We start from the raw sequence: 14479 nt of genomic DNA, 5'->3' as shown, positions 1-14479 counted from the left end.
TGCTATGATCTGAATGGAATGACTCGTGACAACTTCAACTCGACTTCAGACTGTAAAACAACAGCTGGCATGTCCATACCGGATACCACCTCATATACCTCCTTTAAGTCCTAGTTGTCCCTCTACCTTTCTTCTCATTATTTCTCTCTCTCTCTCTCTCTCTCTCTCTCTGTTGTGTTCTCTCTCTTTGCTGGTGTCTCCCGCCCTCCTTGTAGGTTTGCCTTTGAGCACATTAGCCAATCACAGATGCGAGGGTGTGGTACATACCCCCAGCTAGCAGCAGCTCTATCCAATCAGCGGACGAGTAGAAGGCAGGGCTCAGGTTTTCATCCTCCTCCTCCTCCTCACCCCGCCCCCCATTTAGCTAAGCTTGCAGTCTCACAGTTACACTTCCTGGCTTACAGAAAGAGAGAGAGAGGAGAGTCAATGTGGTAGCAGTGTGCTGTACAGTCTTAGTTTGGATTGTACTGTAAAGGATATGTTTACATCTGCTACGGGTTGAGAGACGTGAGCTTTTTACCTTTCCAGTTTTTCTCCTTTGGAGTGCTGGAGAGCGTGTGTGTGTGTGTGTGTGTGTGTGTGACATATAGAGTGTGTGAGTGTGTGAGTGTGTGTGTGTGTGTCTGAGACTGTTTGTGTGTATGTGTGTGTGAGAGAGAGAAAGAGTGCATGTGTGTGTGTGCGTGTGCGCGTGTGTGAGTGAGTGAGAGGGAAAGAGGCCCAAGATGATTGCAGCCCAGTTGCTCGCCTACTACTTTACTGAACTCAAGGATGATCAGGTTAAAAAGGTGAGTTTGACTTTGTCTAACCCGCCTTTCTCTGACTGTGTGTGTGTGTGTGTGTGTGTGTGTGTGTGTGTGTGTGTGTGTGTGTGTGTGTGTGTGTGTGTGTGTGTGTGTGTGTGTGTGTGTGTGTGTGTGTGTGAGCAGAGCAATAGAGGGAGATGGGGGGGGGGGGGGGGGGGGGGGGGCAGGAGAGAGGAGAGGATATTTGTAGAGGTCACTGGGTGCCTAGCTCGTCTTCAGCTTGTGGCCATGGTTTAGTTGGACTCCACACTAACGTCACTGTGACAGGGCTTCAGTGGTGGATGTCATGTCACCATGATATCAGAGAAGTGGTGCAGCGTGGGAGGCCGGCTGGTGGAGGTGGAGGAAGAGGAAAGTGATTTGGAGGTCAAATGAGTTTGTGGTGTCGTCAATCATCACCATAACAAAAGGCTTCATGCAGCTTCATTGAGCTGGAAGCATAGTGTGGAACAGAAGTGTAGTTTTGGCGCGTGTTATAATCCTATACACGTGAGACATCATGGTGTGAGAGGAGTCGTGTTGTAGCATGACAGATGTTACAGTAGATGCTGAGATCAGTGATACTGAGGTGATGCACTAAAAGTTACCTTAGCCCCATTCGGCACCCTCGGTTACCTTTTTTCTGTATTTTGGACAGTGTCCAAAATACAGAAAAGGTAACCAGGGTCGCGAAAGGGGCTAAAGTTACCTCTGAGTACTGTGTCTGTTCACTGGTGGTGGAAAGTAAAGTTACATTTACATTACATTTAATGTACATTTACTTAACCCATTTAGTTTAGACCTGAGGCTGATTTTTTTTTAAACGCCTCCTAAAACCTAACCTACGGTTTTCTGAAAACCTTCAACTTCGTACTAAGAAATTAATATATATGTTGCTATATGACACAGAGCAGAGGTGTATGTGACGCAGAGGGCGCAGCCGGCATTAAAGGTAAAATAAGTACTGTACTTAAGTACAATTTTGAGTTATTTGTACCTCACTTGAGTAATTCAATTCCCATTACTTTTACTTCTTACTTACCTGTAAGAAGGCCTATAGCCCAACTTTGGGCATATGCCACGAACAAGAGCTGTCCAGACATCCCGGTCCTGGGCCATTTTCTCCAGCTGTCCCCATGTGTGGCCAGATGTCTTCACATCTGCATCCAGGTCACGGCGCCAGGTGTTTCGTGGTCTGCCCCTCTTCCTGTAACCTTGTTACTGAAACACGACAAATACTTTTACTTCTACTCCACTACATGTCAGAGTCAAATATACTCCACTACATTTATTTGACATCTTTCGCTACCAGTTACTTTGTAGATTTTTGGATTATTATTATAAAACATACATTACCCACTTCAGCCCTATATACATTTCGGGAGCTTGTAGATCTGCTATTTTCAAATGATTGTTTTATATATATTTAAAAAAATTAAATGGGACATTCTACATAGTTGGTACTTTAAGTAAATTTTTATGCCAATGCTTTTGTACCTTTTACTCAAGTACATTTTGAATGCCAGACTTTTACTTGTAACAAAGTATTTCTATATGGCAGCATTGATACTTTTTAGTTAAGTAAAAAAAAAGATAATGTGAGTACTTTTCCCACCCACTGCTGTTCACACACGTCAGCGTCAGTGCTAGGGGCAACAGGATGAGAAACAGGAAGTAGGAGATGATACTAGTGTATCACAAATATCACATGAGCGGAAGGTGTAAGATAGGGAAAGATACAGTAGTAGGGTACGAGTTGAAAGAAGCAAAAACATGGACGATAACAAGGCCTTGAACATGAATGTGTATTATTGTATTAGGCTATATTATTTGAGCTAGGCATCCTTGAAAAAGAGAGCTTTGCTCTCAATGGGCTTCCCTGAAGAAAGGAAGGAAGAATGAAAGAAAGAAAGACCATTCATTGACTATGTTTAGAATTATGATCCCTTGTTCATAAAACCAGTTGCTGTATATTAGATACAAGGGAAAGGGATTCAGTATATACTTTAAGTTATCAAGGCATTATAGAATAGGCCATGTACGATTCAGGCCTATAATAGAGATGAGAGGGAGAGAGAAAGAGAGCCCACAGAGGGAGGGTGGTGGAATGAAGGTAGAGGGTAGGGCCCCTTGAGCAACATGAATATCTGTCTTTCATACTTTTTCGGACACCCTTGTGGCCCCTCTCCACTGCTATTCCACTAAAAACTGCCTGGACCAGTTAGCCAACCCACAGGCTACAGACAGAGTTGCATCATCATATTATATTTGCAACGGTGCCCAGTGGCCCCAGAATACTTCCGTCTGACAGAGTATCCAACTGTTGCTATACACTGTGAAATTAATTTAAGTCTGAGAGTGTACAGACGTAACCAAATGGACACATATAACGTTTATACATGCCTGAGGATGTTTCCAGTGCACGGACATGCCATGTCATCATACATTGAGCAGGCTCTATTTAAAGTTGCTAACTGATGATGTCATAAGTCAGCACCTGCAGCTACAGTCAGTGCTCTTTCTCCAGTGGTGGAAAAAGTACTCGGTAATGTTTAGTTGTTTACTTGAGTAAAAGTATCAATACTGCAACATAAAAATATACTTGAGTAAAATTACAAAAGTATTGGCATCAAAATGTACCTTAAGTACCAAAAGTAGAAAGTACTCACTACTATGCAGAATATCCCGTTTTAAGTTTTCAAATGTATGAAAATCTTCTGAAAATATGAGATCTACAAGCTCACAATGCATGACGCATTGTGAGCTTGTAGATCTGCTATTTTCAATTGGTCAAAATGTATGGGGCTGAAGTAGCAAGTATGTTTTGCAATAATAATCGATATCTACAAAGTAAAGTTTTCATATACTTTTAGTGGAGTAAAAGTACAATATTTGGATCCGAGAGTATCCAAGTATTGGATATTGTAAGTACAAATAACTCAAAATTGTACTTAAGTTCAGTACTTAAAGGGACACTTCACCCTTTTTGCAAAAAATATATATGTTAATGACGTTTCAAAGATTTAGAACACTTTCCTGGGGTCTTGTGTGGTTTTAGATATTTTAGGTTTTAGCAGTGTCCATGTCGCCAGTGTCCATGATGTCATGGACACTGGGCTCACTTACTTCCTGGACTACGTGTTGTCTCAGTAAGACAGCCCTCCCCCTATCCACAAGGAGGAGCAGTGCACCAAACCAAAGCATTATGGGAATTGTTGTCCAGGAATGAAGTGAGCCCAGTGTCCATAGCATCATGGACACTGCTAAAATCTAAAATATCTATTACACACATTCAGTACCCCAGGGAAGTGTTCTAAATCTTCTAAACATCATTAATATATATATTTTTTGCAAAAAGGGTGAAGTAAATGCACAGTTACTTTCCACCACTGTCTTTCTCACTCATAGAATCTGATACAACTAACACTTCCATTGCCTCGATCTGTTCTACTTAACACTGTTTTACCTATAGGCTATATTTTACTCTCTTTCTCCCTCTCTCTTTCCTCCCTTCCTGTTTTGAGCCCTACAGTCTAGTTAATTCCACTCATATGTATACAAAGTCACAGTGTGACAAAGTTGACAACCTGTCCCCCGGTTTATGCCATGTGCGAGTGGTATCAAACGTCCTTCAAGGCTGTAACAAGAAAATAAGTCACGAACATTATTCACTTCCTCATCTCCTCTCATCTCCCTCTATTGCTCTGCTCTCTCACACACACACACACACACACACACACACACACACACACACACACACACACACACACACACACACACACACACACACACACACACTCCCTTAAAATAGGCCAGCTTTGAACCATGTGATCATACAGGTGACAGGTGCTTAGTGACTGCGCGGGTGTGAGTGAGCACACACACATGCACCCACACAATCCCAGAATGCATTGTTTGGCATACTGTATGCTACTGTACCTTCCACGTGTGTAATTATTCTTCTGAGAGCAGGGTTTCATACTGTACACACTGACTGGACACACAGTGGTTGTACCGCCATGACATTGCGGTCTGTCTAATTAGGCCCTATATGCAATCAATTCACAGACAATGTACACACACACACACACACACACACACACACACACACACACGCATGCGCACATCCATACAGTACAATTTTATACTGTAAATAAATAAAAACATAGTTCAAATCTCCAGTTCAGAATGTGAACTTCATGTAATGTAAGCACAGACCACTTTTGTTGTTTTTACGCTAGCTGATCAAGATCTTATGATAAATTAGCATTTGAGGTCAGATGGCCTTTGTTGTGTATTTGATCTGTACTGTACATCAGTCTGTCTGTCCTTCACTCAACCCACTGCAGTGTCCTTGACTGTATACATCGTTGCTGTCGCGCAGAAACCTATCTCCATATTTATTCATACATTGATGCCCAACTTCACACAGGAGTGTCACACAAAAGTAGTGAACAACATCAGCAGATCTACAAGTTCACAACGTGTCGCATAGAGACACGATGTTGTAGATCTATTTTCTCCATTTTACTTAATGTTCTTAACAATACCATTTGAAAAGATTTTGTGCCTGCCATATGGGACCCGGATCCCCCACAAAATAAGATTTGTCAATCTTCAAAGGACTCACAATGTGTCAAAACTGCTTCTTAGTTGCCCCTCAAGTGTTTACTGATCACAGGTGTGTTTGTGTTTGTGTGTGTGTGTGTGTGTGTGTGTGTGTGTGTGTGTGTGTGTGTGTCAGCATGGGCAGACTTGAGCCGACAGCCGCGGACAGAAGAAGCTGTGTTTTACGTCATTTCCGAGTTTTTAGACAGCTGGTGGATGGAAAAGAAGCTCCACCTCCGCAGCTGACTCCCGCGACGGACAGATTCCCGGAAACGCTCTCCTCTGCGGCAGTCAGCCGCGGGGGTGGAGCTTAATTTCCATCCACCAGCTGTCTAAAAACTCGGAAATGACGTAAAACACAGCTTCTTCTGTCCGCGGCTGTCGGCTTAAATGTGCCCATGGGGTGTGTGTGTGTGTGTGTGTGTGTACCACTGACTGACTGACGGAAAAATACTGTCACCCATAGGCTCCTAACTTCTCTCCTAACTTCTCCCCCCCCCCCCCCCCCCCCCCCCCCCCCCAACCACACACACACACACACACACACACACACACAGAGTGGAGTCATGTTTCATTTCTTCCGGGATCCGCCTCTCTGTGACGCCTGTGAACACAATATTGTTGTGGCAAGCGGCAATGCAAATAATAGTGTGTGAAAGAGTCGAGAGTGAACAACAAACAGAGAGGAATGGAGAAGTTAGCCTGGCTAATAAGCCAGACCGAATCAGCCGTTGGCAAAAACAAATTGCCTGCCGCGTTGTGTGATATTAGTCTGGCTTATTAGCCAGGCTATGGAGAGGTATGATTGTATTTAATTTTTTTATGGAGGGACAGACAGTAGGCTGACAGGAAATGGGGAGAGAGATGGGGGGGGGGGGGGGGGGTGACATGCAGTAAATGCCGTCAGGATCGGGAGTCGAACCCGCGGCACACTGCCAGGCTGGATTGCCAGCCAAGGTGCCTGGTCCGCTGAGCCACGGCCCAGGCCGGAGAGGTATGATTGAAGACCTTAAGAAAGAGAGAGGTTGAAAGTGATGCAGAGAGATAGAGACAGAAATCCCAGCTACCCACAGCTCTTGTTTCCAAACCAAACGAGGCCCCGGGCCTTGTCAGGTCTAAGGTGTATTGAGATGACAACATGGCCTACATACTGTAATACAGTAGTTGGCTAACCAAGCGCCTAGGTGTGCTAGGTAAAGTACATACCGTAAAGTACAATACGTTTATTACTGGTGACAGCTACAATACTCATCACTGTATACATTGTATAATAACGTGGGCTGGTCTTCTCTGACTGAATCATCATTGGCACCTTTTCATATATAAAGCCCTGATTGGAAAATTACCACCATATATTTCAGCCATGCTACATCAGAAACCTAGTTCCATTTTAACTCGCTCTAGTGCTTGCCTATGACTTCTGGTATGCCTTCTGGTCCTTGACCGGGGTGCATATGTTGGTTAGACATGGTCCAACACCACCGTCGCTCCCGAAATGCGTGGCCGTTACAACTAATCTGTGGCAAGTTAAAACTGTGAGGTTAGGTTTAGGGTTAGGGTTTTGGGTAGGGTGTCGGACTAATGCCTGTCGGAACTGTCAGTATGTCGGACCAAAGGCACCCACCTTGACCGAGGTACTGACCATTACAAATGGGGTTGGTCCCGAGCAGCGCTGCACTGTATAGCTGCTTACTGCTACTAAGTGTTTAGGATCGGTCAAATGAAGGAGACAAATTTACTTTACTTCACTTTATTTATTTGGACAGGACAATGCATATTAATGGACGTCACATGGACGTAAATACACCGGATATAGCACAGTTGCGAACTTTCATCCGCAGTCCTCACAAAGAAACACAAAACGGAAAAGAGACACCGAGGGGATGACACCTACCATCATACCATCATTGAATTGACTCTTTAATTGATTCAATTATGAATTCATTGTATTCTGTGTTTAATAGCTTTTTATATTATATATGTATGTATAATTTGTTGTAAATAGTACAATGAATTGTGCTACGTATATGGCTGTGTGCTTACATTAATAGCCTGTGCCGGAGATGCAGTATGCTGTGTGAGATGACGAGATCAGTTGCTGTCCTTCTAGGAAGTGCTTAGTCACCATTTCTAGCTGTGAAGTGCTGAGTCATACAACTTCTAACTGCTTTTTCTTTCTCATGCAGGGGCCTATAGGGGCAACAGCATTCGTTTTTTTTTAGTATTATTTCAAATATCAGCTTTCTGGCTAGAAATAATTACTTATTTTGGCAAGCTGGTGAGCAAATAACATTTTTTTGGGGTATAGAGACAATAATGTTTAATTTAACTTAGCCTTGGCCCTCATTTATCAACGCGGCGTACACCTCACACCAACTTTCGGCATTTATCATTCCAGCGTGACTTTGGACTTTAGTGTAAGCCACGCCAAATATCTGTCGTAGGCTTTGTCCTACAACTGTTTTTCTGTCGTAGACAAGCGTTGACTGACCAGCTGACAGGCTGTCACAGGCATCTAAACATGTAAAATGTTTAGCTATAATAAAACAAATAAACTGTGAAATAGATATATTTTAGATATATAGTTGTATTTTGTAAAGGCATGTCATATGAAATTGGTAGGATATAAGCAATAAAAACAAGGTTACAAGTTAATTAGATGCTTAACTTGCTTAAGCCATTTAAATGGTGCTTTGCATGAGCCATGATGAGCGCACAGTCACATGCGAGGAATTAATTGGGAGCAGTGCAGATTAATTTCCTGCGGTGTAGAGTGAAGTCTCTCTTGCCGTACTGTAGCCTACAGTAACAGTACAGTAGGTTTGTGTAGAGTTATGTCACTGTGCAACGATCGCTCGTAGCCTTGAAGGTCAACTGTGCCGATCTGTATACCGCATCGGGAGATATAGGTAGGCTACCCAACCAGCTCAACATTACTCATATAATAATCTATATAATTTAATATTTCTTCTATGTGAGACATAATTTGAGCATTTAACTCATAATATGGGTTCATCTGTACACTCACATAATGAAAGTGCTTTATTTTATTTTATTGTATAACTGAAGAAAATATGTGGTGATGTAGCTCTTACTCAATGACCCTCAATGCTCATTTCCTGTGGAGTCTACCCGGGTGCAGTTTCCAAATGGCTAATAACGTCTCATATTTGTTTTAAGCGACTTGAACCCGGCCTTTACCTTATCTTGGGTGGCCAGCAGCAGCACACAAATAAAATTACATTGTGAAAAATATATTTCCAAACACGATTTGGCCAAGGTCAGAGAGAGAGCTAATGTAATGCAGCTGGGCAGCTGCATTACATTAGCTCTTATCAGTTCTCAATATACATTTACTCAGTATAAGAGCATTTTGTGGACGGAGATAAGGAGTGTGTCTGGTTAACGTGTGTGTGTGTGTGTGTGTGTGTGTGTGTGTGTGTGTGTGTGTGTGTGTGTGTGTGTGTGTGTGTGTGTGTGTGTGTGTGTGTGTGTGTGTGTGTGTGTGTGTGTGCGCGCGCGCATGTGTGTGTAGGCTGTAGGACATAATTAAAATGACAGATGCTTAGGGGAGGTATTTAATTTACAGGAAGGAGTTGAGTCACTCACTGGCTCATTGATGTTGTAAACCAGGAAGTTGCACTACGCCATGTGTCACTGCATAATCCGTGTGTATGTTTATTCTCTCACGTCCTCTGAGTTTAACCAGGCCAGCCAGAGACAGGCTACAGTTGTATGAGTTAACACATTTACTGTGTTAGAAATCAATATCTTATTTCCGTTCCCTGCCGGTTTTTACACTAACCTTTGAAGAATCACGCCGTGTAACTCCATTTCATGAAAATACACCTGAAAATAGTCCAATCTTTGTGTTTGAATCGGGGATTCCACCACTGCGACGATAGGAAACAAAACAATGCATTGGGCATCAGTTTCCTAGAAGTCCTTGCAAGCCAGTAATAGGTCGATTTCCGGTTACGTGCACCTTAAAGTTTCATCCTCGTCACAATGTCCGTGGGAAAACTCTTATGTCCTAAAAGTGATCAAAAAACGTTGAATTAAATGTATGAAACAAAGGGCTGGTTCAGCGCATTTAGGAGGGAAAGAAAATGGGGGAAAAAGACGGGTTTAGCGTGTTCCGCAGGCAAACTGTTCATCGCTGAACAGACCTAACTTGAATTACCCCAGGAGCAGCATCCACCATTATAGGGCTGTGTGCAATAACTGCAGTTATGTAACGCATACTGTGCTTAGCGTGCTGTTCTGCAGCCTAGGCCTACGAGTGCATATGGTTGTGATATGAAATTAAACGTTTATAATAAACACGGAATCAGTGAGGTGCGGGGAGGAGGAATGTGACTGCATTGAGAGACACGCAGCTACTCTATACATCTCCATGCAAGGGTGTGTGGGGGGGTGCGGTAGTTACCGCCATACCGTCAGTAAGGGGGAGGACGATTGCCGCAATAACAAAATTCCCATACCGCCCCAGCCCTATCCACCAGGCCAGCCCCAGGAGCACCTACCACCACCAGGCAGCAGCCCCAGGAGCATCAGCTACCACCAGGCAGCAGCTAGTCACCAGGCCAGCCCATGAGCCACCACCACCACCAGGCAGCAGCTAGCCACCAGGCCAGCCCATGAGCCACCACCAGGCAGTAGCTAGCCACCAGGCCAGCCCAGGAGCCACCACCAGGCAGCAGCTAGCCACCAGGCCAGCCCAGGAGCCACCACCAGGCAGCAGCTAGCCACCAGGCCAGCCCATGAGCCACCACCAGGCAGCAGCTAGCCACCAGGCCAGCCCAGGAGTCACCACCAGGCAGCAGCTAGCCACCAGGCCAGCCCATGAGCCACCACCACCACCAGGCAGCAGCTAGCCACCAGGCCAGCCCATGAGCCACCACCAGGCAGCAGCTAGCCACCAGGCCAGCCCAGGAGCCACCACCAGGCAGCAGCTAGCCACCAGGCCAGCCCAGGAGTCACCACCAGGCAGCAGCTAGCCACCAGGCCAGCCCCAGGAGCCACCACCAGGCCAGCCCCAGGAACATCAGCTACAACCAGGCATCAGCTAGCCACCAGGCCAGCCCCAGGAGTATTAGCCACCACCAGGCAGTAGCCACGGGACCGTACCTATGTTCCCTCAGCCCTATGTTCCCTCAGCCTACGACAACCTACCTCCTCCCTCACCCTAACCCTAACCTCCTCCGGGGCAGACACCTAAACCTAACCGCAACCCTCTCCCGACCCGCAGCGCACCCCCGGGGCAGACACCTAAACCTAACCGCAACCCTCTCCCGACCCGCAGCGCACCTCGGGGCTGAGGGAACATAGGGCTGAGGGAACATAGGTATGACCCCGTAGCGACCAGGCCAGCCCCAGGAGTATTAGCCACCACCAGGCAGTAGCCACCAGGCCAGCCCCAGGAGTATTAGCCACCACCTGCAGGCAGTAGCCACCAGGCCAGCCCCAGGAGTATTAGCCACCACCATTCAGCCCACTCCATAGTCTAGATCAGCAGATTTGGGATGGCCATGGAAATTCTTCAAAAGGACATGGAGGAGCTGAAATCCATAGTGGAAATGATGTCTGCAAATATGGAGACCATGATGAAACAACAGGCCATCATAACAGAGCTGATGGGTGAGGCAAAGCAGCTCAAAAGACAAAACATGGAACAAGAGAATAAAATTGTTCTCCTGGAAAATCGATTGGACAGTTTAGAGCAATACTCCAGGATGAATGATGGGATCATCTCAGGTGTGAAGGTCAAACAAAGCCTTCTCCTCCGATCTGTATCGGAGGTCATTCCTGAAAGGAGAACCGAGGAACAGGTAAAATCATTCCTCTGTGGTAAAAACATTGACACACATTGCCAACCAGGAGTCAGAACCACAGGCCAGCAAAACCATACATAATCATTAGATTTGCAAAAAGGAAACATAAAGTGAAGACCACAATCTCCTTTAAAACATTAGTGATAATTGTCTATATTACATATAGTCAGTTCAATGCAAATATAACATATGAAAAATATTTTTCATATTTTTACTTTATGCACATTTTAATGACATAAACGAATATTTGAAGGGTTTTAAAAATGCTTTCAGTATTGTTGCATCATGTGATTTTGTTTTAAGTGGTTATTCACTAGTAAGAGACCACACCTTCGGAAATGTCAGCTTCCTTGCTCGGATTGTATAGTTCCAGGCTCTCTATAGTTGTCTGGCTACGCGAGACTACTGGCTCATTGATGTTGTACAGCAGGAAGTTGCACTACACTACACCATGTGTCACTGTACGCGGTGTGACTGCATAATCCCATGTGTATGTTTCTTCTCTCACGTCGTCCTCCATTGACTGCAGTCCTCTAGAGGTCTACACTAGAGGCCCCCTCCTTTTTACCTCTACACCAAATGTATTCACAAAACATATAGCCAATCTACAAGCTGTCAAGCTCACAGCGTGCCACATGTCGACACATTCATTGTGACATGTTCTTGTAGCCATTTTTCCCAGAACGTTCAACCAGGAATAGGAACTCTAGGGTTCATGTGACAAAAAAGAAATCATGTTACTATTGTCAATGTTTTTCATAACAATAAGCTCACAGATTGGCTATTTTATTCATGTACTTTTTCCCCCAAGTCATATCACAAGAAGGGTATGGCTATTTTGGGGCATCGACATGTTTGGGAACATGTTAGCACCTGGGTTCAGTGGGTTCATATCAGGCCAAGGGGGTCAGTTAATTAATGTAGTGGGGTCCCCAAGGTGAAAGATCATGAACTTCACAGTAAAACTAACGTGTTAATCAGCCTGTGAGTCGGCACTGCATGGCACTCGGCACTGAGAGGGATATTATTAACACACTATAGGGAATGTAACACTCATAACTGTTAATAAGGGGACTGTTTCTCAGCACCATGACAGATACAGCACACACACGCACTCGCGTGCGTAGACATGCACGCACACACATTCTTTTTTTAAACCTTTTAAACTTGTTCAAATAGCCGATCTACAAGCTCAAAACGTGTCGATGTAAAAATTCGAAATAGTAAAACATGCTAAATAAGTGCCCAAACAACCTCTGGCACTGTCCTTCGACATCACCCCAAGATGTTGACAACATTTAGGCGCCTAGACGAGTAGACGGCTATGCTAATTAAGGCCTGGCTGCAGTATCAATTAAACTCCATCATCTGTCTGTCTTGAGCCTACTCTACACAGCAAGTACAACTTGCAATTCACATACTGTACATGGTCCTGATTAAACAAGGCCATTGTACTGACAGTACTGACAGGAAAACACAGTCAGCGCGTGACCCTTACAAACGGAAGAAGCACAAATTCCACCGTGACGTCAATGTGTGTCAATCCATTATTTGCTGTACGATAATGTGCTATGATGCAACAATGGGTTTCACCATGTAATCGTGTGTGTGTGTGTGTGTGTGTGTGTGTGTGTGTGTGTGTGTGTGTGTGTGTGTGTGTGTGTGTGTGTGTGTGTGTGTGTGTGTGTGTGTGTGTGTGTGTGTGTGTGTGTGTGTGTGTGTGTGTGTGTGTGTGTGTGTGTGTGTGTGTGTGTGTGTGTGTGCTTAATGAGACAGTCCGGTTGTGAACTTGTGATGATGATAATAATTCCCATAAAACTATCTAGATGTGTGCTTTATCAGAAATGGATTGTATTGTTGCTGAAGTTGTGATAAGTGGAACAATACTCTTTGTCAGTTGTATTTAGCCTACTTCATTTTTGCGTGCGTGCGTGAGTGCGTGTGCGCAGCGTAGAAGCAGAATCAGCAGTGGGAGTAGCTTTTGTAGTAATAATAATTCTGCACATTGTTCTTTAATTCTCTCCTTCAGATCGACAAGTACCTGTACTCCATGCGTTTCTCTGATGAGACGCTACAGGACATCACGCAGCGCTTTCGCAGGGAGCTGACCGGTGGATTGGGTCGTGACACCAACCACACTGCCACGCTGAAGATGCTGCCGACGTTTGTTCGTTCAATCCCTGACGGTTCAGGTAAGCATTCCCGATGTTGACCCTAAACCTGTTCCAAGTCAGGACTATCTCTGTTCATTACCACCCTCAAAATGTGGCGCACATCTCAATAACGAATCCATCATATTAGCATAGGTTTTACTTTAGAAAATTGAGTTTTGGCTCTCAACAACACATAGAGACTTTAATCTCAAAAAGTCTCAACTCATTAAGATGAACTCAATAGAATGTGTCATTGTTGACGCCCCCATTTCTCTAATTCCATGTATTTCCCATCCCCTAGAGTTCACAATCCTCATGGCTACAGCATCTTAATTTAGTTACTGCCATGAATATTTATTACTTTGCTCGGTTCGTTCTGATTTGGGGTATCTACCTCTGACCAAAAGGTAGTGGCTTGAACTCCACTGCAAGTGGATTAGATGTTTACCATGCAGACTTTAGTGTTCCTGTGTTCTCAGTCAGCCTGGTCATGGATAGGCCTTCACAATTTTCACAATTTGTTCTTGTGAGTGATTTTGGAATGTTCAGACAAGCATACAGTACAACAAGTAAGACGCGCGGACGCGGGAAGCGAACAATAATAACGGGGACAGTGAGATTTAGTTTATCAACGTTGCACGGTGAAGTGCCCTTGAGCAAGGCACCAAACCCCCAACTGGTCCAGTGGAGATGCTTATAGTGGCCAACGGTATCAAACTGTTGTTGTACAACAGTATATCAGACTGGTTGTACTGGTCAGCTCCCAGTATAGTATCAGACTGTGGTTGTACTGGTCAGCTCCCAGTACAACAGTATCAGACTGTGGTTGTACTGGTCAGCTCCCAGTACAACAGTATCAGCTGAGCTCCCATGCAGGATTTAATGTGTGTGTCTGTCTTGTGCATTTCTATGTTGCTCATGCAACGTGCTCATTGATCAAAATGAGCATGTTTATTTCAAAGTTCATTTTCTTTTATGAAAGTACATGCGCTGTTGGTCCTGGTTAAAAATAACATCAGCACATCGGTCCCAGGATAGTTTGTGATCTATAATAAGACCAAGATAGTTATACTCCTCACCACTTCAATCTCCTCTCCTG

The 14479-nt window shown here is 44.5% G+C and overlaps 1 protein-coding gene across 2 annotated transcripts in view; it reads left to right on the top strand.

Moving 5' to 3' along the window:
• Positions 1-409: 409 nt before the first annotated feature.
• LOC310855152 (hexokinase-1-like) overlaps positions 410-14479 on the top strand; it is a 40976-nt gene continuing 26906 nt past the window's right edge. The window contains exons 1-2 of one of the 2 annotated variants that reach the window (XM_083760045.1): positions 410-788; positions 13257-13419. In XM_083760045.1, the coding sequence (XP_083616171.1) occupies positions 726-788; positions 13257-13419 (226 nt within the window). In that variant the 5' untranslated portion in view covers positions 410-725. Of the gene's footprint in view, positions 789-11126; positions 11225-13256; positions 13420-14479 lie in introns of those variants that run through there. The other variant, XM_083760044.1, reaches the window with a different exon arrangement.

The sequence above is a fragment of the Protomyctophum parallelum genome, assembly GCF_964188405.1.
Source record: "Protomyctophum parallelum genome assembly, chromosome: 2".
Lineage (NCBI taxonomy): Eukaryota > Metazoa > Chordata > Actinopteri > Myctophiformes > Myctophidae > Protomyctophum > Protomyctophum parallelum.
Note: the sequence above shows the minus strand (reverse complement) of the source record. Positions and strands in the feature narration are given on the sequence as shown.